The 27,669-nt window shown below is 41.6% G+C and overlaps 2 protein-coding genes across 5 annotated transcripts in view; one reads left to right on the forward strand and one right to left on the reverse strand.

The window, feature by feature from the left end:
* Positions 1 to 1,305, forward strand: part of smap1 (small ArfGAP 1) — a 155,412-nt gene extending 154,107 nt beyond the window's left edge. For all 4 annotated transcript variants that reach the window (XM_022684709.2, XM_022684708.2, XM_022684711.2 and 1 more), the window contains one exon: positions 44 to 1,305. In XM_022684709.2, coding sequence (XP_022540430.2) covers positions 44 to 178 — 135 coding nt within the window. In that variant the 3' untranslated portion in view covers positions 179 to 1,305. The remainder of the gene's footprint in view (positions 1 to 43) is intronic.
* Positions 1,200 to 27,669, reverse strand: b3gat2 (beta-1,3-glucuronyltransferase 2 (glucuronosyltransferase S)). The gene is made up of 4 exons (XM_007249445.4): positions 26,590 to 27,669; positions 17,155 to 17,299; positions 9,579 to 9,727; positions 1,200 to 2,556 (listed from the first exon to the last, which is right to left on the reverse strand). The coding sequence occupies exons 1-4, from the start codon at positions 27,151 to 27,153 to the stop codon at positions 2,470 to 2,472; spliced, it is 945 nt and encodes a 314-aa protein (XP_007249507.2). The 5' UTR covers positions 27,154 to 27,669; the 3' UTR covers positions 1,200 to 2,469.

The raw sequence follows: 27,669 nt of genomic DNA on the forward strand, positions 1-27,669 counted from the left end.
CACACACCTTTTTCTGCTCTCTCTCTTTATCATCTCTCTCTAGATGAATCAGCAGATGTCTGGGATGAACCTGAACGGTGGCGGAGCTCCGATGGCCTTCGGGCAGCCAGGGGCCGCAATGGGAGGCTGGGTGGGACCCCCTTCTGGTCAGACCCTCAGTACCCAGCTCTGGAAGTGAGTGGACGAGGGAGGGTGGAGGACAGCAAGGGGCGCAGCAATCCCCTCCATCCCTCCGTCTCCCCTCCCTCGACCGGCCACCAGAGTTTTATCCATGTACTGATCTTTTTTTTTTTTTTTCTCCTTCTCCTCTCCTTTCCGACCATTACTACTCTGTTACTGGAGAGCGTCAGCTCAACCTGCCCCCCCTGGTGTATCGACTGAGTGATCAAGAGTGTGGAGTTGAAGAGACTGGCAGCTTTGTCCGTCTTATTTGCAGGTTTTTTTTTCTCCTTCCTTTTCTTCTATATATATTTTTTTTTGAGTTGAGAAAAAAAAAAATACATATCAGCGAAGGAAGCTGCTGGACCAATTACACAAGCATCTAATATATCATTACCAAATCAATAGTGAGTAATAGTATTTAAATGGCAAAGAAATGGCTATCATGTTTGTGATTTTTTCCCCCCCTGACCAACCCCCTCCTTTTTTCCCTGACCACTGTATACGCCCCCCGCCCCCCGTTTTCCCAGAGCCCTGTAGCAGCTATCGTATGAACCGATGTACTGTATGTAAGCATAAGATAGAGAAGCCGTCGATCCACCCCCTCTTCGCCTCTCGCCCATGATCCCGTCAGCTCCATCAGCCCCGCCCCCTTTCCATCTTTACTGTGACGTTTTAATGTGTGCATTACAGAGAAGCACAGTTAGCAACAGGCAAATAAACCTGGACGACTCATAACGGCAGCATAATGGCCAACGGCAAGAATGTGACAGAGTAAGGGTTTGGGAGCGGGTGGAGGGTGGGGGATGGGTAATAAGAGCAAGAGTAGGAGGTGTCCACAGGAATCAGATAGCTGGATATATAAATATATATATATATATATAATAAATAAATAGGAAATTTTGGCTGGTAGGTAAAAAAAAAAAAAAGTCAGGATCGAACAAAAGTGCACAGATGAACATACTCGACTCGCGACTGTGGCAGAGCTTCAATCCACTCAGACAGGGTCCCTCTGCTGTGCAATAATGTGAGCATCCACACCTCGTCATCCAGGTTTATTTCTACAATGTGTTTACATTTTTCTGGTGCCTAGTACAGAGGAAAAAAAATGTAATTTCCGTGCATTAAACAGTGAATAGCCATTAACTATTGTGTGATCGTTTTTGTCTAATGCCTCTTTTATTGTAAAGTTCTCATTTTATGCTGTTTTGTTTTTGTTTGTTTTTTTCTCTTTTTCCCAATTTTTGCTTTTTAAAGAGGGTCGTTTGGAATAAAGACAGTTGTAATCCAAAGCTTTTCTTGTCTAGTGCTGAGTCCTGTGTGCAGTGGACACAGGTCACTGTGCTTGCTCTGGATCTCTTCTATTATTCTTTTGTTCTAATCTCACATACACATTCATAGTAGGGATGCAACGAATATTTGGCAGCTGAAAATATTTGGCAGAAAATGGGAATAAAAAGACCTTTAGTTATTATTTAGCTAATCATTTATGCCAAATTTGAAGTTATATTACATTGTTTCCTCCTCTAATGTTAGTTTTTGTTTTTCTTTCATCAGTGGAGGCACACTTCAACACTTCCAGCTGAAATTAACAGCCTGTATGGATCTAGGATTGTAAAATGTAGCTGAGCTCATATTATCTGTTAGTAGTTTGGTTTCCATTGCAGCCAAATATTTTCATTTCTTTGCATCCCTAATTTATAGCAACATACATTTCAGTAAGAAAGCCTGTTTTGAGCACGGCAGCCCAAAACAGCAACAAAGTTCCTCTGCAGTGTTCTTCCTACTTCTTGGACAAGCTGAACCTCAGCAGATCTCCAGCAAGTTCTTCCAGCTGCATCTTATCCATGTACATTTTTTTTTGTCTTTCTCAGTCATTGAATTATCAGTCTTTTTCTTTCACTTGATGTCGATCCAAATATCCCAAACAGCCCAGACTCTTTCCCACCAAAAAGTCGCCTGGCTTCTGCTGAAGAGAGCCGTATCCATTCATGTGGGTTTAGAGCTGTAGAGCTGTGGAGCTGTGAAGAGTGCTGTCTGAATGGGAAGGGATATTTTTGTCAATGGAGTGATGCACGGTCCATTTAGGCAGCCAGAAAAAGGCTCAGAAATGGGCTGATTAGAGATGAACAGACTGGATTGGACGAGAGAACGAGAGCAATCCTTGACTTCATGCTGGGCTTCCAGCATTGCTCAGCAGGCGATCGGTTCAGAGGTGGACACTAATAGGGCAAGTGCCAGGGATGACGGGCGCTCTGTCCAGGCCGCTGATGGACCGCGTGTGCTCTCACCTCTGCAGTCGTGTGTCCACTAGACCTCAATCATTACAGAGTCCTGATGCCGCTTGGGCTCGTTGCCCAGGTTGACCTTCTCTGTGCGGGTGTGCCACACCAGAACCTGCAAAAGACAAAAGAGAAAAAAAAGCATATGTTGAGCTTGTCGATGCCTCTCTGTAAACTACAGCTAGCTGTCATAATGTTTCTTTATTCACAGTAGGAGCCAGAGAAAGGAAAGGAGTGAGCTGCCTGGGAGGAAAAGAAAGACACGAGTAGAAAATGAGGTCAGAATCTGAAAGAGCTTTGACGGCAGTAACCCCCGCCGCACTCGGTGCTGCCGTTTCGAGCTGTTTATGCTCAAGGTCACTGCTGTGAAGCATGCAGGCTTTCTGGCCCGTAGCAACGTCTTCTTTTAATTATAGGAGAGAGTGTAGAGCCTGAGCGGGCGCATGGCGGCCTCACCCAGGTGTGACGCGTCCCTTCCAAAACACATGGTACAGCTAATTGGCTTGTTTTGCATATCTAACAAGACTAATTCAGCAGTCACTGAAGCGACACCTCGAGAGCTTGATGAGGAGCTTGTAATAATGGGAGATGATGCAGATCTAAGCACAACATGTCGTAGTTGGCTCTGACTTGCGTCACCTCTGGAGAGTTTAAAAACAGGATAATAACTGGGAAACTTCCAGCGAAATCTCTGTAGGACTGTTTTCTGTCCTTTTCCTGCCATGTCCAAACATAAATAGCAGTGTTTTATACACTGCAACTCCCACAGTTTCTTCTACGAGTGTGTGTGTGTTTTGTCTGATGTAATAAGAACAAGCTAAGAAATTCTAAGGCGGAGTCCCATTTCTCCTCATTTGTACCCCCTACACTTTTCAGTTTTCAACAGTCACTCTTCCCTTTGGAACTGAGTTAGAAGAAACAGGCATCGAACATCTTAAAAAAAGGAGGAGGTGGAGGTGCTTGATATGAGAAAAAGGATAATAAAAACAGAAAAGCTTTTGGAGGCCAAGTAGCTATAACACTTAATTCTACCCCTTTGTCCCAACAAAATCTGCACCCCCTATCAAGACATTTTGTGGACAAGAATTAAAACCATGTCCCATGGAAGCTAAAAAATGCTGCACTGCCATTCAGGATATAAGTGTGTGTCCTCCTTTCTTCTTGTCTTGTTCTTGTCTGTTCACATGAACAGTTCTACCCATACAGTGCCAATCAGGGTAATTACCACTCACTGTTCTGTGAATCTAGAAATGTTAAAATCCCACACAACTTCAGAAATTAAGTGCCCCATCCATGTAGCATGCACTATCAGGCCTCATTTAAACATGAGCACATGCACAACTTATTCCCAACTGACACAAGATAACACCTAAAAGATTATTATTCACCACTATGCCATTACATAAAGTAACAAGTAGAGTAACAAATAAATATCAAAATTGTGTTTATTTACATTTGTGTTTAGACATTAGACAGCAGCTAATGCTTACATACAGATGCAGGTATATATATAGACCATTAGTGGCAAAATCCAAGATAAAAAAATCCATTAAAATCCAAGACCCAATTTACAAATCCAGGTGCTGCAAAATGTACCTGACACAATTAACAATTCTACTTTATTTAAGTATCATAAAGTAAATTTAATTGCCATCTTTTTACACTACTTGTAATTTTGTCTCATATTTGCTCGGTTGGACAGAAATGTCTATAAATATGTGCAACAGTATGAAGATATGTGGTCTTCATAGAACTCAAATAGATCAAGTGCCAAATCTTTCCTTAGCAATTGCACAGATCTGGCTAACCCAAGAGACCAGAAATGACCAATAAATACAGATTTCACTTGTTTACAGTTAAGAATCTCCAGACACTGAACTAAGAAGAGAAGCTAAGCTTGTGTGTAGAGTCTAAATTCTAGTCTATCTTCTCACTCACACGCTATTTCCAAGCTGCACTACACAGGTAGTACATAACAAAGACCCGCCATCAATTATGAAAAAAAAACAAAAAACTGCACTGGTCTTGATATCAGTACCGTATTTTTCGCACTATATGGCACACCAGATTATTAGGCGTGATATCTATAAACATCTATTTTCTGGTCTATTTTTATACATTTCCTTCTAATTCAGCGATGAGACCTGTAAAGCTAATCTAAGTAAATAAAAAAACTGTATTTCTTCAAAAAAGAAATTTATTCAATGAGCACTACACAGAATTCTCTCCTGAAAACTGTTTATTTGGGTGTGTAAAGCGCTTCTGTTTATTTACAGTAACCTTGTTGCAGCATTAGCATAAGCAGCTAACCGCTAGCTGCACTACACTGAGAAACCCTGAGTGTTCCGGTAAGCCAGGGCGATATTACCTAGCGGGTTTGTTCCACATAGCTTGTTTTAACACGGTAGACAAACTAAAACTACAGTCCGATATACTTACCTCTGAATGGCGAAAGGGCTAACTAGCGCTTAGCGAGGTTAGCGGCTAATGCTAATTCTGCTCCAGTCTCTGTACTGGAGAAACTTCCCTGAAACTCCTGTATAATGCTGTAATTCAGCGGAGTGGCTTTACTGCTTCTTACAACCTGACCGAAAAAAACATACATAAGGCGCACTGGCTTATAAAGCACACTGACGATTTTTGGGAAAATTAAAGAAAGTGCGCTTTATAGTGCAAAAAATACGGTATATGTATGGGTGACATGAGCAGAGCATCTGCTAAAAAACAAAACAAATTTGAACTGTCTCACCTTGCTGTGAATTCAGCCTCAAAAGATAACACCTCACAACTTGGTGTGGGCATTCTTAAGTCATCTATTTGTGATAACACATCACATTTTAATTTTTATATACTAAAGTCACATGACTTGACTTGGCATGAGAGTGTAGCAGAGGTGAAAAAGGATATATGGGGATCTACCTGGGCACAGTTCAAAGTAAGGACTTCACTATATATATATATATATATATATATATATATATATATATATATATATATATATATATATATATATATATATATATATTAGTATTTTTTTCTTCTATTCTAAGATTTTGATTGGTTTAAAAACACTGTAAACCCCATAATTTTTTTCATCTTGAGAGTTTGCCACTGACCTGATTTTGACTCGACAGTTTGTGGTACACACTGTAAGGAGCTAAATATATTGCTGTGTGAGATTGTGGACTGTTTGTGTGTTAAATAGAAAATTGGAGTGCCAGAGTTCATGTGAGTAAACTAATCTGATTAGTGTGTGTTTGTGTATTTTAATGCTGGAAGAAGTTAGCGTGTTTGCTTCAGAGCTTCTGGCTGACAGGGTTCACAGTGAGAGTGTGTTTGTGTGAAAGTGAGAAGAGAGAGTCATTGGAGGCATTGTGTTATAGGCTGAGCTCTTAGGCAGTGAGAGACACACTTTGGCATACTTTGCCAGACACAAGTCTGGCAGGCTCTGGGTTGCGAGAGCGAGTTGCAGATTGACGTTAATAAGCAGGAGAAGCTTCTGCGCTGGGATTCTGAATAAGCCTGTTAGGTGGCTTCCCTCTCACTACACATGCTTGCTCACCGTCTAGCTCCCCGTCCTCCCTCGACCTTCAGCTTTCTGCATCCGTCACTCTCTGTCCTTCATTCGCCCATTCTATTTCACTGTCACTTTTGTGCTTCTTCCTTTTCCTTCCTCCCTTTCTCCTCATCCTTCCCCTCCGTACCATCCATCTCCTGATTGCTCCGTCATTTTAGTGAGTCTCAAAACGCACTCACTAAGACCCTGAAACAGGACAGCATCACGGCTCTTCTCTTGCTGAGAACTATTACTTATGTTGTCCTGTCTGTCATCATACAGCATGTTTACTGCCTGTCAGAGGAAAGGTTTTATAACATATTATAGGCTGTTTCAGAGCTGGACTGTATTTCCTGGCTGCTACTGAAGGAACCTTTTGTATACAGAAGAAATGCAGTCAGCGTTTCAAAAAAGTAGGGGACGCAGCCGATGTATCCTTTGCAGCCCTTGGTTACTTACAATTTGCTGCGTATATACAAAATGAAGGGAAAAAAAAGAAAATCAGCACTTCAGACACTAAACAAAAATAATGTATAATGTATACAAAGCTTCTGGTGCAAATTTTTATATTAAAATGTAAAAAAAAAAAAAAAAAAGCAGTCTAATGCCACTATAATCGGGACATTGCTGGTTCGAATTCTGGTCATGTGGCTTGCCATTAGCTGCCGGAGCCCTGAGAGAGCACAATTGGCCTTGCTCTCTCTGGGTGGGTAGATGCGCTCTTTCCCCTCATCACTCCAAAAGGGTGATGTCGATCAACACACGGCGTCTGTGAGATGATGTATCGGAACCGAGTCGCTGCGCTTTCCTCCAAGTGCGCTGTGATGCTACTCAGCAATGCTGCATCAGCAGCAGTTTGAAAAGAAGCGGTGGCTGGCTTCACATGTATCGGAGGAGGCGTGTGCTAGTCTTCACCCTCCTGGTGTGTTGGGGCATCACTAGTGATAAGTAAAGTCCTAATGAGTGGGTTGGGTAATTGGCCGTATAAATTGGGGAGAAAATGGGATAAAAATGTTAAAAACTTTTACACTTACAACTTAGAGTTACTCAACCAAATGCCGTCTCCTCAGATTAGAGGCCTCCTGCAGTATAATGTACAGTTATGCTTTTAAGTGTGTGCTTGTAATGTGATGAATATTGACGTTTTGTTCTCTGGCTGATAATGATGGCAGCGTGACACGTTGCTATAAAGCCTACTGTAAAGATGTGAGTCCTCCTCTGGCTGGAGTCGGTGATTAGTGGTAACGTCAGCCTTGCTAATAGTCACTATTAATAACACCAGCCGTGCTGCCATTAGGATAATTGGGTGATAATGATGATGGCATTAGGCCGTGACACGCAGGGCTGTGGAAGGGAAGCATATTCTGACACCAAGGTGAGAAGAGTGAGGAGTACAGTGCAATCTTGCAATTTACACCCTTGGTAAAGAGATAAAGCCAGCTACGGATGTGTGGTTCAAATACATTCTTTTACTGTGTCTTAATATTCTCCAACTTGCTTACAGTACGTTTGTCGGTTTCTCTTAGGTACAACATCAGATATGAGAAGGCATTTTTGAAATTACTCAGTGTTCTCTGTCAGATGTAATGCCTGACGCTCAAAGAGTTCCTGCAACTGGAAGGCTTTTACTGATGCGAAAATAGGCTGTTCAGAAACATGCTTTTTTGAGATAAAATGTACAGTATGCTCCACTTGGCACTTCTTCAATTCATGTCTTGTCGATTTAAGGATCCAAAAAAACAAGGAGCCTTGCTCAAAATAATTCCCATTTCATCCCCTGCCCCTGCCACTTACCCCTACCCCTCTGTTTTGTGCGTGCACGCCAAGGGGTAGGGGGTCCTGATTCTTGTTAGGCTGGAGGGGTAGGCTAAAGGTTTAGGGCTTGCTAGCTCTATATATTGAGATTTTTCAGATGCACACTTCAAACCGAGGACTGTGCGAATCACTGGGTAGATGGTAGAGCAAGCAACCGAAGAAACTCACAAATTAAGCAAGTATTATTCTTGTTAAAAGTGATGATTGGCACAATATTACCAGAGTTTAATGTGTAGTTTGAATGTTTTATGGTCGAATTCTTCATAACAAGCATAAAAAAAGATTGATAGTAGTTTGTCTCAGTAACTAGCTACCTTATCTAACTTTCCAGTTTCACCTTAAATGGTGGAACAGAAAAAATAAACAAAATAAAAGCTAATCAAAGCTGATTTCTGCTCCCTGTCACAGAAGAATTAAAGAATGGAAAATAATAATTAATGTCTGTACCATTTCACCCCCCTTCTGAAGACGGAAAATGCCCTAAAGTTAACTAATTAAACAGCAGCTAGATTACTGAACTTCAGGGCTCCTGATGACGTATAGGGTGCTTGGAGAGTTGTCCCAGTTCTTAGGGGGAATGATTTTAACCCTTACCCTTAGTAACTCAGTTCCAAGGGGAGGGGTTAAGTGGTAGGGCCAAGAAGTGAAATGGGATTGGGCCCAAGAGGTTCCTAAGTTATTCTTTGCTGAAGTGTACTGCTCTGAGAAAAACCTTCAATTGATTTTAAACTTTTAGCTGTTGTGGAGCTTCTTCACCCTTTACAATGGCCACTTTAGAGAACTAACAGTGATTCTCTTATGGCATTGCTTCAAAAAAAAAAAAAAAAAAACAAAAAAAAAAAAAAAACCTTATTTTTTAAGAGTAAACATTTACCCTAAAAAAAAAGGTGACCCACTACTTGCCCATTATGCTTGAAGTTAGTGTTAGACCACTAACGTTCAGACGGATAGACCAAATCAAATATTTGGCATTTATAGATTATATCCAGAATAATTCTTGGTAGTCTGTACACCCAGTAACCACATAAAATCTGATTTTTACTAGTCAGAGCCAAACCACATTATGAGGTGTTTTTTTTTGTACAAACACATCTCAGTTTGTCTATTCTAATCAAATTTTAACAAATTTCCTGCATGAATACATATATATTACATATTTTACATATATATTACATATATTACAAATAACAACCTCATGAAATGTAAAGTGCCATTTTCGCTGCGCTGTATCTGCTCCACACTACACTACTCAACCTGTACCTGAAAACTGGAACCAGGTCATTTTTCAGTATCTGCTCACTCAGTGTTCCAAGCAAGCCAAGTAATGACTAAAACATGACAGCTTTAGGACCGAGTGGAAACCCATCCCTAAGAGGAAACTAATTCCTTGGGGGAAACCACACGGACATGAGGAGGACATAAAAACTTCACCCAGATATGGACTTGAACCCAAGACCCCAGTAAAGTAAAGCCAATATGCTTTTAAACCTTGCAGAACTCTGACTGACCTCTATTTTCAGATACTCAATCATTACAGTGTCGTCACTCTAAAGATGGTAGTAAGGGTGTTTTGCACCACTGTCCTGCACTTTTTATGGATTTACCTTCTCCAAACACATCACATCCAACTAATGAGGTCAATAACAGTCTATTATTATGTTAAAGCAGATGTGTTAAAAAAGGAAACGCACTAAAATGTGCAAAGTAGTGGGCCTTAAGCACCAGGATTGATAAACAATGCTGGTTTATATGATACTAATACTGACCTGGGTGCAGTTCCTAGCTTTTGGCTCCAGTTCCTCCAACTTTGTGATCTGTTTAAGGAAGTCCGACTCCTGCATCCCTGGTTTGGCTCCTCTCCTCTTGAAAAGTGCTCTTGGGTTAGCCAGTATCACCTGCAGGTTTACTGCAAAACCTAGCCATGGAGAAAAGGACAGGAATTAATGTGTTGCATCAAAAACACTGTTAGTATCTTAAGTTCATTAAGGACAACATTAATCAACAGATTTGCAGATTTGCTCTGATTTAAATAACGCCATTGCTTCACTACACATCAGCCATCATCCTGACTATTCACCCATAAGCAGATCGTACTGCTTTCCTGCTCCATTCAATGCCAGATTGTGTTTTTCCCCCCTCCTTATTGCAATTCCATTCATCATGTGACAGTCACACTCTCGGAAAGAAGGAACGGATAGGGATGGGGAATATGGCCCTCGGTTGTGTGCTTTTTATCCTGGGTACAGGCTGTTTTCTAGGACGCCTGCGCTTTAACTGAAACCACCTGGGTTTCCGTCAACCCCGCAGAGATGAGGCAGACTCACCTCGCCACTGCAGCGAGGCAGAGATTCATTCCCAGCTAACTGTGTCCCTCCTCCATCAGCTAAGCGGCGAAGAAGCGCCTGTCCCCCGATACTTGTGTGCCCTGCTGTGGTTTATTAATAGACGTGAGCCAGACAAGTTCCATCTTTTCATCATTTTCACCTTTTTCAAAATCACATTTCCTTCTCTGATATTGCTGTTATGGGAGTGCAGCATGCTGTTAGGAACAGGCTGAGGCAGAAGTGGCCACTCCATCCTAGCAAGTTGTTCCAAACTAATTTGATGGATGTAATTGCTATGTCCTTCATGGCCCTCAGTTATCTATAATTCTCCATGAATATACAACGAGAAGAATACTTTTAAAATATTTATATGAAAGTTTAAGTTTAAATCACACAGGGTTTGCATCTAAAATAATGTGATGTTTGCGAGTAAGATCATCAGAAAACCTTGAAAGACTGCTTCCATATGTGTGCCCAACAAGCTAATAGAAAAAAAAACTCAATCAGGCGGCCGGTGGCTCAGTGGTTAGCACTGAGCACGTTTGCCTCCCAGCACTAGGGTCTTGGGTTCAAGTCCCTATCTGGGTGGAGGATATGCTGTGTGCTATTGGCTGCCACTTTTCACCGGTGTGTAAATAGAATTGTGCAATCAAAGACCCTTACTACCTCAACTGCAATTGTAGGTTGTGGTGTTGTGTCCTTTTGCTTGGCTGCAGCTATGACCACTTGCTTAAGCTATGCTCCTAAGATATACCAAATAAGCCTTTTTGTTCTTAGGGGTATACAAATGAACCCTTTGTACACAGCCTAGAAATCCAGTATATGTTCAGAATGATTTGATGACGCAACTGATGTATCCTTCCAGGTATCTTGACCAACACAGGTCTCTGAACGTAAAAGCCAAAGAGCGATGTGAAAAAGTTAAGGAAAATTAAGCCCCTGGACCAAATAATCATATATTATTTTTTTTTAATTCAACGGCAAGTAGCACAATGCATTGGGCTCCATTTTCTCCACAAGTTTTGCCTCACAATTACAAGAGGCAGGAACTTTTTGCTTATGTCACCGCACAGCCTCATTAGACTATCAAAGACCCACCATGCGTCGGCTGCATCCTAGGAGAATAGAGTTTCCCTGACCCTGAAGGGCAAATTTAAATGCTTTTCCTCTCCTTTATCACACCTGCTTTATCTCAATAATGGTCAGTTAATCAGCTGATTGTTTGGACCAGCTATGTTGGGAGCAGGGTGAAGAATGACAAGTACAGGGCAGTGGGGCTCCAGGACCAGGGTTGAGAAACAATGGCTATGTTCAAACTGCAGGCAATTTGAATTTGTTTCTAAAATCAGATCTGTTGAGATGATGGTTTGCGATAAGTGGTAAGATCGTATTTGCGATTTACAATTTACAATAGATGATGTGGTAATGATGTAGGTGTCAATATGAGAATCATTTATGGCCAAATTCTTCATGACATAGTTTCTCAGTAGCTAGCCAGCAAGCTAACTTTCCCGTTCCTCCTTAAATGGTGCAACAGATGGCAGGGGCTGCAGCACTTAAGGCGGAACAGAAAAATAAAATAAGATAAAAGCTAATCAAAGCTAATTTCAGCTCCCTATCACAGAGGAATTAAGAAATGGACAAAAATAATTAATGTCTGCACCATCTCTCCCCTTTCTGAAGACATACAATAAAGCCATAAAGTTAACTAGTTAAACAGCAGCTAGGTTACTGAACTTCAGCGCTCCTGGTGATGTATCGGGTGCGTGAAGGGTTGTCCCATTTCTTAGTGACTCTGTTCCAAGGGGAAGGGGTAAGTGCTAGGGCCGAGGGGTGAAATGGGATTGGGCCCAAGAGGTTCCTAAGTTGTTCTATGCTGTGGTCTATGATGTGGTGATGATGTAGGTGTCAATAATTAACTTTGGGGCTTCTTGCACCCGCACTGTTCTGTTTGGAATTTGTTAGGTCATCATTTGTCAGGTTTTAAACTACTTTTAATCCACCTCTAAATGTGTTTTGGATCTGGATTCGGCCATCCACACAATCAAAAATCAATCTGGACATTATTTAGGCTGGCAGTCTGAACAGAGCCGGTGTCCTAGAGCAGCTTATTCAGGCCTGTGTTTTTCCTTAGATCTGGAAACCTCAATCCTATCCATATTGTTTTCATTCCTGCCAAGCAGAAGTCCATATGATTGTTGTTTAAAGACGGACTGGTTGACTGATTAAACATGCAGAATCAGGTGTGCTGCTGGTTGCTTAGAATGAATGAAAGCCTGCAGCCGCGCAGCCCCAATGTGGACAGGCGGACAGGCTTGACACCCCTGCCTTAGATACAGGTTGGCGTGAGTCACACAAATAAACCGTAGCTGCGTAGCTGCACTGCAGCTTTCATACCCGGCGTTTTAATCCTGTTTTTTTGTGGCTGGTGCATAAACCGCAGCTGAGAGCTATCGTGTATTAGAGAGGCTTCAGTGTTAAGACAAACACTTGAGCCCCTCTTCAGGTGAGAGCTGCAATTGAAAGCAGTAAGAGGTTGGGCCACGACCTCTTCTTCTTCTGTTCTACTGTTTTGTTTTTTTTTTTTCCTCTCTTCTCTCTCCCCTGCTATTGTGCTTGCTCTCGGCAGCAGGCGTACAGTGGGAATACTAAATAATCTCATTGTTCTCCGCTTCTGCTCTGTGGCGAGAATAATAGATGGGGGCTCATAAAGCTTAAACAGCTCCTACAGCTTTCTCTCTCTGTTTAGTTAGCGGCGTGGATGATGAAGATTTAGCATTAGCGCATTGGTATGCCTGCTTCGGTAATGGCGGAGTGATCCCTGACACTGATGCTACGGGTGGGTGAGCCGGAGATAAGAACAGGAGCCAGACCCTTTGGGGGAGGGACAGAACCGTGATGGAGTGAAGAGAAGAGAAGGGAGGGGAGGGAGAGGGAGAGAGAGCAAGAGAAAGAGACAGAGAGATAGAGAGAGAGAGGGATAGGATGATGCAGTCTCCTGTTATCAGACTTTAATTAACAGCACAACATCCAGAGGCAGCAAAGGAGCCTGGAGATTTTTGTGCCGCACTCTTCTACTTAATTATTTATTTATTTTTATTTTTGCTGTTTGTCTCTTAGCTCTGCACTGCCACTAAAGCTGTATACTATACTGTACTGTACAGCTGGAGCCCTGCCAGTCTCTAGTCATCTCTTCAAACTGCAGTATGGGAGCTCTGCTGCTGTCCATTAGGATGTTTCAGACCTGTCAGCACCTTCCTGCCACACTTTCCTTAATGCACTGCCTCTGCCACACTGCACTGCTGCTGCTATAGTCAAGAGGGGGGGGGGGGGGCAAAGCAATACGCATTGACCTGTGGCAGCCCGGTTCATTCCGAGTTATTAGAGTGCTGAAACTGAGCACTTGACACGGCCTTATTACAGTTACGGCTTTTTTGATTCGTTTTTCGAAGGGAAAGTTCTTGCGTAATTAAGGACATCCCGAGCTCTCACTCAGTCAGCAACCTGCCAACTAGGATTGATTTATATTCCAGAGCTATTCATTAAAAAAAAAAAAAAAAAAAAGCAAGTATAAGAGCATAATGCGTCCTCTGAGGCGTGGTAAATACTCATTTAGTGTGTTCCGCAGTGGTGTCACTGTGGGAGGAGAGCGAGCCTTAACTGACTAACTGCACCAAAGAAAATGAGCTGTACCAGAGTGCTGTAATTTATGCGAGGAGACCAGCAGAGCAAGTTCTTGCCTCCGTACGAAAAAAAAAGTGCTTGCTGTAAACAACCTACCGACATAGATGGCATGTTCCACCAAATCAGTGCCATTTCTGTCCCCAGAAAATAGTAAGAACATGTATAAATGTGCACACAAAATAACTTTACAACTTTAAAATACATTTTATTATTAAACATAGTGTCTTGCACATTGGCCTAATTGTAACTCCATCCCATCTAGGCTTAGGCTTATATTTAATCATAATAAATCCATAAAATGTAAGTTTTTAAAAATAAACATTTTAGTTGTGTCCCTGGGTTTCACTAATTCCTGTTAATGTAAAACATGTAAAAAACAACAATTGGTTCTTCTGAAGATCATGAAAAGACCAACATTAAGTTCCCTTATTTGTTTTTCTGTATATTTGATCTTATTGTTACTATAATTAAGGAGGTCAACCTCAACACTCCTGTTACCTAAATTAATTCTTAGATCTTATTTGTTTTTTTGTAAAATACACATTTTGGGAAAATCAGTATGTGTTTAGTGTTCTCATGCTATTAGCATAGCCACCATTTCTATGCTAAAAACTCATTCCTGTTACTTACAGTCCTGTTACATGTTAGAATAGTTGTATGGGATATTCAAAACACGTTCAGGAAGTTCTTTGCACAAAATCACTATCTCTCACCAGCTCTATTCTTTCCAGTTTCAGTCTCTTTCAGGATGAGCCGTTTAAGGGCTCTGTCACTTTTATGCAAATAAGCTGTTGCTTGCTACACCCCACCATGCCATATTTATGCTGATCGTTTGCCACATGTTGGTGTTAGCTGATTATTGCTGTCCAATTAAAAACAAGTATCTCCAGTTTTATTGATTTTTTTATTTATTATATAATTTAAATTTAAATCTCTTATACTGAGCTAAAATTACTTGATGAACGGACCAATAGAAATACTTAAAAATTACCTAAAATCAATTTTTTTACATTACATTTTTGACTTCCGTTGAGAGTTTAGAACGTTTTTCTCTCTTTTTTAAAATTGCTGTTTTGGAGATGCTTTTTTTCATTGAACAGCGACGTTATGCTAAATGGCAAAACACGAACTAGCTAGTTCAAGCTTAACTCCAAAAGAAACACAAAACTTTTAATATGAAAGTACTTACTCTTGCTCATTTATATTTATATTATTCTTAGATTTAATGGTTTTAACAATCTCAAAATAAGAAATATTAGACCTTGAGACTATATTTAAGACTAAGACTATTTTTTCACTGGGTAAAATATCATTTTTTGCAGTGTTTTTTTTTTTTGCAAGAACTCCTGTTCTTTTGAGAGTGTTCTCTGCAGACCTCTATCTGCGAAGCAGATCTTGTTGGCCGGTTTTAACTGCTTTATGCTTTTGAAGAAACATCAGTAAACTTCTATTGGTGGAGTCTCTGCAGGAAGCCTCTGCAAAGGAAACCCCATCTGGGTTCCCAGCATGCAACGGGCCGTCACCAGCTGTACTGCGATTGTCCAGAACACATCAAGTTTCTACTCAGAACCCTCAGGAGAGAGGGAAGCAGTTTAGATAACTTGGGTGTTAAATGCCTTTATAACACCTCTGGACTCAGAGTGAAAGGAAAGATTCAGAGTGGGGTAAATCTGCTCTCTGGAGGGAGGAGCTGCTGAAGCTCAAAGTTGCTTAAACTTGAAGTTGTGTGAGATAAGCTGGAGTGCTTATATGTTTATTTATGCATCCACTGCTCTGACCAGATGGTGTGTGCGTCAGAAGTTTTCTGTGGGGGCGCTGCCAGTGGTCTAAAGCACTGCCACAATGAGCGGGAGGTCGCAGGTTGGAACCCCCGCTCATGCAGCTTTGCCATCAAGCTGCCGATGCTCAGAGGGAGCACAATTACAATCTTGTTCTAAACGTATGCAACACCCATTGTATGGTATGTGTTTAATAATTGTTGGATTAAATGTAGCTTGATAAACCATTATAAGTATTGGGTAATAATTACAACTAGAAAAGTGCATTTTCTGAAAGAAAACCCATGATGTTTGCGCAGCTAATATGGCTCCCACCAGTCACTATGGTGGTTGCTATGTTGTTTCTAAGTGGTTGCTAAGGTGTTGCTAGGCACTTGCTAAGGTGTTGCTAGACAGTTGCTAAGGTATTGCTATAGTATCTATTGTGGTTGCTAAGGTGTTGCTAGGCACTTGCTAAGGTGTTGCTAGACAGTTGCTAAGGTATTGCTATAGTATCTATTGTGGTTGCTAAGGTGTTGCTAAGTGGTTACTAAGGTGTTGCTATGGTATCCATGGCAGTTGCTAGGTGGTTGCTATGATGTTGCTAAGCAGTTGCTAGGTGGTTGCTATGGTGTCTGTGGTGGATACTATGGTGTCTGTGGGGATTGCTATGATGTTGCTAAGCAGTTGCTAGGTGGTTGCTATGATGTTGCCAAGCAGTTGCTAGGTGGTTGCTATGGTGTCTGTGGTGGATGCTATGGTGTCTGTTGTGGTTGCTATAATGTTGCTAAGCAGTTGCTAGGTGGTTGCTATGATGTTGCTAAGTGGTTGCTATGGTGTCTGTGGTGGTTCCAATGATGTTGCTAAGCAGTTGCTAGGTGGTTGCTATGGCATCTGTGGTGGATGCTATGATGCTGCTAAGCAGTTGCTAGGCGGTTGCTATGGTGTCTGTGGTGGATGCTATGGTGTCTGTGGTGGTTGCTATGGTGTCTGTGGTGGTTGCTATAATGTTGCTAAGCAGTTGCTAGGTAGTTGCTATGGTGTCTGTGTTGGCTGCTATGATGTCTGTGGTGGTTGCTACAATGTTGCTAAGCAGTTGCTAGGTGGATGCTACGGTGTCTGTGGTGGATGCTACGGTGTCTGTGGTGGATGCTATGGTGTCTGTGGTGGTTGCTATGATGTTGCTAAGCAGTTGCTAGGTGGTGGTTGCTTTGCAATGCGCAACCATAATTGTTGCCGCAATCCTTATAGTGGTTTATTAAGCTATAATAAACCATTAGGCACACATTATTAGATTCACATTTCAAAGAAACGATATCGATTCTAAACCGCAAGTTTAATACAATACCACACTCTGGCAGTGTGTAAATACCATTGTGATGGTGAGCTGTCACAAAAACCAGTAGGCTACACTAGTGCTTCAACACGAGATGAGTATTTATCCAAGTGATTTTTTTCTGCCACTATTAAAAGTATTATAACTCCCACCTCAATGTGAATTGTGTTTGTGTCACTGACTGATTCAGATCAGAGCAAAACACCAATACAAACAGTGAATGCTGTTTTCTTTAACTTACCTGCCATATCAATGGCAAAAGGTCTGTCAGCCCTCCAGCCTGTGTACCAGCCAACCACTTTTCCATTTTCTACAACAGGGCGCTCGTACCTCCGGCCTCCCACCAGTCCCACCGGCCACACGGACACACCCCTGGTCGACCGCATCTGAGAAAAGCAACACAGTCACATCAGAATCCACATTTTTTTTTACTTTCCTAAATTCCCACTTAATGGATCAATAGAAATCAATGCAAAAATCAATTCTGTATTGATTTCTTTTAAAAGTAAGATTTTTTTCTTGTAAGTTGTCAGTACGCTTTGGAGATGTGAGAATTTTGGTTGACAGCAACAGTATGCCACACTGCATGTGCGTATGTAGAGTTGCACAGTGTGTTTTTTTTTTTGTTTGTTTTTGCATCGCCATTACAATAAATGCAAGCACAATAGTTAAATAACAGGCTGTGCAATATCACAAAATGTTTCCACAAGATATCTACCAGAAAACAGAAAATATTCAATATAGGAGTAAAATGATATAACTGGATTCTGGTCAAATCTGGTAAAAAAAAAAAAAAATCCTGCATTTTTTAATATCACAAAATATAGCAATGTCCATTTTCTCCAATATCAAGCAACTTACTCTATGACTGAATTCACATAAAAAGCTACTTTCATAAAAAAATGCTACTTGTTCTCTAGAGAATCTCAAATCTATAGTTGTATATTATGAAAATGAAACTGTGGGATGCTGTTTGCGTCGATCAACACTTTATGGATTGTATGGATCGGCTGAACCTTTCCACCTGCAGCCAATCTGTGATGGAGAATGTAATAGGAATACAGGTGGGTCTATCAGTTTTTTTTTTAAGGCTGATCACCTTTCAACTCCAGTGGCCAATTGGCAATATCGATCGAGGTATACATTCAACAACATTAAAAACACTCTGAAACTCCAGCTGAAAGAGTCTGTGAATCCTCGGTAGCTACATCACTATGGAGCTTAAAGTAGAAACACAACTGAACTCAACAAAAACTCCATTATTTTTAACATGGGCTGTTGGTGTGGTTAGTGGTGTTTGTTAGCTTCGCTTTGCACATTGGCTGAAACATGCACTTTTGAGAGAGGCATCATCTGATTTAGTGGGGTTAAAACTTTAATATCTTTTGTCTACAGGTCTTACCTACACATTCAACAAATATAAACGGCAGAAACCGCGAGAAAAAAATAGAGTAACTCCTCCCTGATGCTGCTGATGAGTGAGTGAGTTAGTGAGTGAGTGGCTGGACCAGCTCAGGGGTTTCATCTAGCAGTTGAAGGAGGATCTGCAGATTCCTGTGACCAACCGGCCCAAAAGCCACACAGTGCTGCTGTAAACCTCAACTCCCACATATGGTCTAATTAGCTCTTAAGATCGGCTAATTAAAGAAATATATTAATTGATTACGCTTTTTGGCCGATACGATACACAGCTGATTTCTAATTAGAGTTACACTTTTTCCCCTCAATGTGGCAGACTGTTAAATTATAGCTCTTTTAGCTCTGTTACTTATATAAACCTATTCTTTTTTTTCTAGATTAATAGATTGTAGATTGATAGGCTTCTGCCTGTGCTTTAATTAAATTAAAGAAACTTCTTCTCTCCTTTCCTTTTTCTTTTCACAGGCAGATGAAGGAGAAAAGAAGGTACAGAGATTTGAACTGAAGGAGCGTGTGAATAACCTGTGTTTTTTCTTTCTCGCTCAGTCGGGGTAGCCTTTCAATATTTAATGGATGTGGTATTCATGTGAGTGCTGTACATGGCAGGGTGAAGTGTCAGAGGCTGGTGCCTATGGCCGCTGGCTGAGGCTTTGAAGCGCTGGCTGGCTGGCAGTGTTGCTACATCTCGGCGGCTCCACTCTAATGCCCCCTCTCCCCTCCCCTCCCCTCCCCTCTCTGCTCCGAGGGACTTTTCAAAAGCTTCCCTTCCATAATGGAGCTCTAAAAATGGTGCCTGAATCAAAGCCAGGGAGCTGGAGAACTCTCCAGCGTGGCGGAGGATGTCGGCGTCTGCAGGTGCACAATCATCCCTCCGAGTCATCAGCGACAGGAGCAGGCATCAAATGCAGTCATATTCACTGCACTCTCTGTACCACTCAAAAGAGCAGGACCATTCTGCTTGTGAAAGCAGCGGAAGAGCGCGCCATCAGTATTCAGCGGTTTTGACCCTTGTGGCCTTTGAGTTAAGAAAGCACAACCCTGCTCTTGGAACATGAAGACATGACACAGCCTGGTAGCAAAGTATCCTACGTACAAAAAGTGTCTTGAGGGAGAAAATGCATTTAAATGAACAAAAAAAAAAATACTACATTGAAAGCTTAGAAAATCTGCTGAATTTTCCGGCTTTTGGTTCCAGACTAAATAGATTTAAATCCATTTGAACACTCCAATACATACGTGACACTGTAATGCCACAAGTCATGTGATAGCAGTATGTAAAAAATTTTGCAACCCACAAAGGTTGTTCCAGTCTACCAGTAAAACACACTCACAGCAGATTGGGATTAGGTTTAAAACTGCTGGGAGTATTTCTTTAGTGTGACTGACTCCAGCATAGGGAGCAAGACAGTTTAAGAATACGGGGCTCGAAAATGAAGGCAGAATATGTGTGATGTGTTTGTGCTGGGCAGAGCTGGAGTCGTCAGCACACTGACACTGCGCTCTGCCCTTCAGGCTCTTTTCCATGTGCTCAGCTCCGTGTCCAGCTGTGTTCTGGGAGAATGGAGTGAAAGAAAGAGGGAGGGAGCGTGAGGACAAAGCCAGCATTGAAGGAGCTGGGAGACCGTCTCTCTCTCACAAGGCTTGGTGGCGTGAAGACGGTTGATTTGGAAGGGAGAACGGAGGAAGAAGGGCAAGTCTCTGTGCTCAGAGCTGTCTCAGAGCGAGGGCATGATGTGCAGTGAATGCTGAGGTATTTTTGTGAATCGTCAGCTATTGGATTATTATCTCGATCCAGTCCACAGTGTGTACTGAAACAATGTTATAGAAGCATAGAAGCCGTTAGCACCCACAGTGGACAGTGCAGTGAGTGTCCGGCTAGAATTGCCATGCAAACAGACACAGTGGCGGGAAAAAAATATATAAAAACAGGCACCTATTGCACGACATGGGGACAGGAGCTCACTCATAGATCAGCACACCCTTAAGACACAATATCAAATTTTCTTGATCTAGAGGGCACCTCATAATTTATTAAAAAAAGGGGCACCCCAGTGGGCACTTGATTACTTTCTCCCAAGAAAAGTAAAACCAATTGCCACTCTAGAGAGCATCATTATGATTATCAATAAGTTTTGTCATCCATAGGAGCTAGAAAGGGGGCAAGGTGTGCAGAGAATGCTAAGGTATTTACTGTATTTTTCACACTATAAGGCGCACTTAAAATCCTTTAATTACAAAAAAAAAAAAACGTCAGTGCACCTGTTGTATAAATTTTACCACTCAGGTTGTGAGGAGCAGTAAAGCCACTCCGCTGAAGTGCAGCATTATACAGGAGTTTCCGTTTAGTTCTCCAGCAGTATTAGCATTAGCCATTGACTGTGCTAAGCGTTAGCTCTTTCAGCTTTCAGAGGCGAGTATTATCAACCTGTAGCCTGCGTGTTTACCATGTTAAAACAAGCTATGTGGGACAAACCACTAGCTAATAATATCACTCTGGCTTACCAGAACACTCCTCAGTGTAGCATTGTCTGGCGGAATTAGCCGCTAACAGCAGCTAGCACTAGCGGTTAGCTGCTAATGAAATATTGCTGCATCCAGCTATAGTGAAAATCTGGAGATCTAAGCTTACTGTAAATAAAGAGAAGTGCCTTACTCACCCAAATATAAAGTTTTCAGGAAAGACATCTGTCTAGATTAACATCCAGAGCTTGTTTGACTTTAAAAGAATTTCGTTTTTTTAGGAATTACAGTTTTTGTTTACTTAGCTTAGCTTTACTAAAAAAGTAAAGGAAAACATGATGACACCCCTCTGCCTTAGTAGTGGTGTTGAATAATATGCCTTATAATATGGTGAGCCTTATGTATGAAAATAGACCAGAAAGTACAAATTTATTGATAGTTCGCCTTATAATCCGTAGTGCCTTATAGTGTGAAAAACATGTTGAAACATTAGATTAAGGATAAACACCTAAATAATTTTTAGGGACACTATCCTTAGTGGGTGATAGATGGATGGGATGTTCCATTTCCAGTGCTGCGCAGGCATATTAGTCATTTATCCACAGGGAACATGCCGCACATCCAACATATCCCACAGAGGTGGCAGGATGAGCAAGTAAAAGCTAATGTGTTCCAATAAAACATTTCAAATTGGATAGTAATCATTGGCTGCTTTTATGGATTTTATACCTGGTGTGTCAAATGGATGGTGGAGAAATGTTTCCATTTCTTAAGTTTTGTTAACATTATACATTCCTCAATTTACAGCATCATGTGACGTGTGTTCACGGAATACATCACAGAAGGAAATATCATCCTGGAAAGTGGAAAGTGCAGGTCGTGGTAATGATCATGACCGATTGTGTCTGGCTAGAATTGTTCACATACTGTATGAACAGACCCCGACCGAAATCATATCTGACACTATATCTAAAATTAAAGGAATTTAAAGAAATGTTTGTTCTGGGTTGCTAAAAAAAATCCTTCAGTAAAGTGGCTATGAGAGAAGAATCTTCCACAGAAAGGTGGTTCTAGTAATAGATGATAAAAGGAACAGATCAGAGAGGTTTAAGATTAGATGGAGCAAAGCAAGGCTAATGTATACAATAGAAAATATTCAGAGGATGCATGATCATGAATGATCGTGAAATGATGCAGCATTATGAGACTAATGCTGAGAAGCACCCACACAGCCCTCCACTCCTTCACCCCACGCCATTTTCTGACACCCCATTTCCATTAGCTGTTTAGCAATTTACTCCTTCAGCGAAACCCCTCTCCTTTTAGCCACGAGGGAACGGTGGAGCTGTGTATTAAAGATTATACAGAATCTCTCAGAATGTGGACAGTCAGTACCAAGTGTTCAACCCCAGCACCCTTGGCAGCCTTAACTGATTCACCTCTATACCATCAATGATTTGTAATTAACATTAATTATTAAACATCTTCTGTAATTAGTAAACATTTAAATGCTTTAACTATATAATGCAATAGAGTATATACATTATAAGCACAATTATTAGGACATCTACTCATTTCTTTGCTGTTCTAGAATTTAAGGTATTTAAAAAAGAGTTAAAGAAAAGTTGAAGCAACTATCTTGACTGTCCAGGGAAAACCTTCTACAAGAGTTTTAAGGATTACTGTAAAGATTTGATTGCATTCAGCCACAAGAGTATCAGAGCATGAGGATGTCGGATGCTCATCTCACCATCTCATCTCCAAGTCCCCAACTCATCCCAAAAGAGTTAAATGGAGAACCAGCATTCCAGACACCACAGGTCCAGTGCTACACAGAGAGTTCTGTTATATTGCTATTTTTTTCTGGAAAGATCTAGACATGCTGTGTGTGTACATTTACTTGTACAGCTCTGGAAAAAAAATTAAGAGACCACTTGGGTTTCTGACTCATTTTGCTATATATATTTATAGGTATATGTTTGAGTAAAATGAACATTGTTGTTTTATTCTATAAACTACGGATAACATTTCTCACAAATTCCAAATTAGAATAGTGTAGAGCATTTATTTGCAGGAAAAAATAGAAATGACTGATCTAACAATACAAGCTGTAGAGCTTTTAGACAACCTCAAATAATGCAATGAAAGTAAGTTAATATTCATACTTCTTTTAAGAGTTCAGAAATCAATATTTGGTGGAATAACCCTGGTTTTAATCACAGTTATATGTTCTCCTCCACCAGTCTTACACACTGCTTTTGGATAACTTTATGCCACTCCTGGTGCAAAAAGATTCAAGCAGTTCAGCTTGGCTTCTTCTTGATTATATTCCAGAGGTTTTCAATTTGGCAAAATCAAACAAAATTATCAAGTTGTCTCTCTATAGAGCTGTATATCAATGGCAGAATAAATAGGTAAAGTAGTAAAGTAGTAAATTTTATTTATTAGAAGGAGTGTAGACAAACATTTGGACACATATGGCATGTCCTAAATCAGAGAATGCATTCTAACATGGAGAGACAGTTTAAAAATTCATAGCCTTCAGAGGTTGCTTAGATCTCTAAGGCCAAACTAAAATGAGATTGTCTGTTCTATGGTGAATTTCCTGTCTGCTGACAATGGCATCTTACACTGTGGCTGGCATGCAATAAATCTTGGGATATATTGGCTGGCAAAGGATCAAAGGATCAATCCTCCTAAGGATGCAAGCCTAATCTTTGACTACACTGCATTTTGAATGGAGAATTTCCATCCCTGTCCACAAAACTGCTCCTTAGTATGTATTGTTCACTTTTATGTATTTTAGGACTGCACGATATTGGAAAATTGGACCGATCAAGTCATTGCTGAGCACTCAAAACCTGAGGAAAACAGCAAAACAACAGTAATTTGGCCCTTTAATCAAGCATTTAAATGGCTTTTTAAATGATTAAGGGAGTAGAAGCGTGAATTCAGCTGTAACTGGAAATATATGCGCAAAACTGTGCTGGACTGAGATGCACAGCTTTCGACACATGCTTTTACAGGCACGTGCCCAAATATGTGAATGGGGGCCATGCGGATACCTCGTGTTTACTCTTGCATCCCCCACCTTGCGCTCCCCCTCCCCCTCGCACTTCTCGCACAGGCAGCAGCAGCCTGTCACTTACATAGACACAGAGACAGCGCTGTGTATCTACTTCTTGTGTCAAGAATCAAAACATTGCAACATGACATGTTTGATTGCCTTAAGTGAGCAGTACAGCCCTAGTCTACACTTTTTTTTCTGATTATGGGTTATGGAAGGATGAGAACCTACTTCAGAATCATTGAACAAAAAGGAATAGGCATGGAATAGCCCATAAACAGGCCAGGATTTTGTATAAAGATTTATGCTTTAGTGTTAGTATTAATATTATTGTTGGTACTCCAAGGCTACTACTATAACTATTAATTCTACTGCTCGCTGTTCGTATATTATCTCTTGTAACTGTTTTACTATCTGCAGTCCATTCCTCTTTTTTTCCCCAGAGTCAGGCAAATATTTGTTCTCTGGCTGTCAGGCTATTGTGCCTCATGAACATGATTGACTGTATGTGACCTGAAATGGGTAATTCATTGTGCCTGGGCTGCGCGGGGAGATGGTGGGCTTCGAGCTGGCGCTTACACAGGGACTTCCTTATGAAACAGACAGTTCTTCAGGCTTGCATTGTTTACTCATTTCCACTCATACTGTTATCACAATAAGACATATTGAAGGTGTGCATCCAAGATGCAATTAGACAGCTCTGAGTGTTCGTATCTGTGAACCCCTGTACAGAAAGCTTTTATGTGGTGTGTATCTGCCCGCTTCTAGAAAAGCACTCTGAGGACACTGACTGTGACACAGGATTAAAAGCACAGCAGGGCTTGTGGTTTTCCTTCAAAAGCAGGAGTGTGAGGTTAGCCTCAGTTTCTGCTCCTTGCGGGACTGTAAAAGCTTTGGGTTCTGAATAGCATGTAGCACATTGATTATTAGGCTGCTTCCAGGAGCTGGAGCTGACCACTGATAAAGAATCCTGCTACTGCCAGACACTGACTGCCATAAACTGTACATTTCATTACATTTCCCATGAGATATACAATAAGATGAGCACCTAATCAGTAGGAATCTAGTAAACCTAGATTAAGATATAAGAAATGAAAACAACTAAAAAAATAAAGGAATTCCTATGTGAAATTCCTGTGGTACTGTAGTGTGTGACATGTTGATTTAAACATTAAACCACCAGCATGGTTATAGACTGGGTTTATTAGTTAATGGGGGCACCTAAATGAACTCTTTTTTCCTCCTGTGTCACATGATCTTCATTAGTATGTATATGAAAAAGAAATGCAATTAACAGACAAATAATCATTTTTAAAGAAAAAAGAAAACTGATACGCTGTGACTGTACACTATAATTCAGAGCCTATTGCATCTCTGTCCCCCACTGTGCCTCACCCTGTAACACTTAAAACACTGTCCTATATACCTAATGTCTAATAATACCTAATACAGCATCCTGTAATTGCAGCCCCACATGACTTAACACACTTTACATATCACCTAAATCAGAGGTGGGAAATTACAGTCCTGTAGGTCCAGATTTCTACACAGTTGATGATTGTTTATTTCTCTGCTCCAATCCACCAGATTGGACTCAGCAGCTAAATGCCAGGTATAGTAAATATATCAGATCAAACATGTCTTCCGGTTCCCACCACATCTAACCAAATTATACTAAACTTGATATAAACCTATATATCTTATTCTATAACCTATATTCTTATTTCTATAAGAAAAGAGAATCAAGTCAGTGATTAAATGGGCCTTCTCTCTAAGGAAAATGCTATTTTTAGATGGTTGCTAAAATAATCTTATAAAAATAGTTCAATAGCAGCAAAAAAAAAAACAAGAAGAATGTTCTGCAAGGGTTCTTTTAGCACTGCATAACAAAAGGTAGCTTAAATTATTTTTACTAACTGAAAAGCATGTGTGTTCTGTGCATGATGATCTCTACAATAACATTTCAAGTAAATCTGTTACACCATTGTTTTGCAATAGTTAATCGGCACTAAACAGAACAATGGCAACTCAAAGAATAATTTGAAAGATTTTCAGTTTTTATATGATTTTTGGTTGTAAAACTTCTTTTCTGCAACCAAGGGTGTTCCACAATTTTATATCTATTATTTATTGTTACTTTATACTACTTTAGTATTAATATCTATCATTCTATCTTATCCTTCTTTTGTAACGTCTGTGTCCCATGTATGACTGCTAATGGATGTTCAGAATTTGCCTTTGGGATCAATAAAATATCTATCTATCTATCTATCTATCTATCTATCTATCTATCTATCTATCTATCTATCTATCTATCTAGAAATATTGTGCAAGCGTTCTTTTGGTGTGTGTATAGAAAAAACTGAAAAATGTCTTTGTATAAAGAACCTTTTAAGAGCAATTTTAGTTTAGTCAAAGAAACCTTTTTGCTGAAAGTGTGGCACCCAGCCCTCTGTCCCACAATGTCTAATAGCAGCCTATTTATCACACTGCCCCATATGACCTAAAAGCGTGTCCTCATAATACCTGATGTTCCATAATATCTAACGCACTGTTCTGTAGAGCTCTTTAAAGTGACCCTCTTCATATTCCCTATATCATAATACCAAACACACTGACAGCCCATAATATCAGGTAGTCGTGTTTCAAGTGTTGCCCAGGTCCCAGCCCTGAACTTTCCCATTCACCCTCCCCCGGTGCCAGACCCCTGGTGCCAGACCCCCGCGTTACCTCTTCAAACAGCTCGAGGCTGTACGTGTTGTCATCATCGGCGAAAAACACCACTCCGGGCTCGCGCGTGTCTCGGTGCGTGCGCAGCCAGCCCAGCGCCGCGTTCCTCTGCTCGGTGGCGCGCGGCATGCCGGTGCGCTTGAAGCGGCGCGGCGTGAGCGCGTTCAGGTGCGTATAGGGCACGCCGCAGCGCGCGAGGAAGCGCGCCACGAGCTCGGTGCGAGCTCCCGCGTCCTCCACCACGACCCAGTGGAAGCGGGGCACCTGGCGGAAAGTGTTGGCGAGGCGCGTGAGCTCGGCTTTCTGCACCGCCCGGCTATACGTGGGCGTGACGGCGTAGATGAGCGGGGGCGGCGGCGGCGGCGGCAGCACCGTGCGGTTCGCGGCGGAGGGAGCCGCGTGCGCCGGTTTCTCCCCGCGCCGCTGCGCGTCCCCGAGCCGCGCCAGGTAGGATCCGGCCGTGCTGCGGACCGACGAGCGCTTGGTGTCGATGTCCATCACGATGATGACGATGAGGACCCAGGGCAGTAGGATGAAGAAGCGGCTGTAGAAGATGGACTTCATGGTGTCCGCGCGCGCGTCCGTCCTTCTTACCAATCCATCCCAGAGCACGAGCGCGTCCGAAGAAAAGCCAACTGCTCGGGGCGCCCCTTTCTTTCTTTTTGTCTTTAGGACACGCGGAAACAGACACTTCGCGCGCGCATCCTTTACCGGGAGAAGCGCATCTTCTAATCCTAAACCATAGAGGTCCTCCGTAAGCCTTCCTCCGCGTGCATAACCGGTGTCAACTCGTCCCCTCGCGCTGCCGCCGCTGCTGCTCCTGCTGCTGCATGCAGCTCCGGACTATCCCGTCCTCCAGAGCCTCGCGCTCTACTAGGCTCGAGCACACAGATAGGTAGACCGCAGAGGGTCTTCTTCCCCAAACAGATAAAACGCCTGGAATAACAGCAACAACAGGTGTATCACTATCCCTGCATCCGACCCGCACACTGGCGGGACTCACTCTGACTGTGGAGCGCTGTGGAGAGCTCTGCGCGTGAAGCTTGTGAGGCGTGTGTGTGTGAGTGTGTGAGTGTGTGT

This window comes from Astyanax mexicanus, chromosome 7 (genome assembly GCF_023375975.1).
Source record: "Astyanax mexicanus isolate ESR-SI-001 chromosome 7, AstMex3_surface, whole genome shotgun sequence".
NCBI classification, from domain to species: Eukaryota; Metazoa; Chordata; class Actinopteri; order Characiformes; family Acestrorhamphidae; genus Astyanax; species Astyanax mexicanus.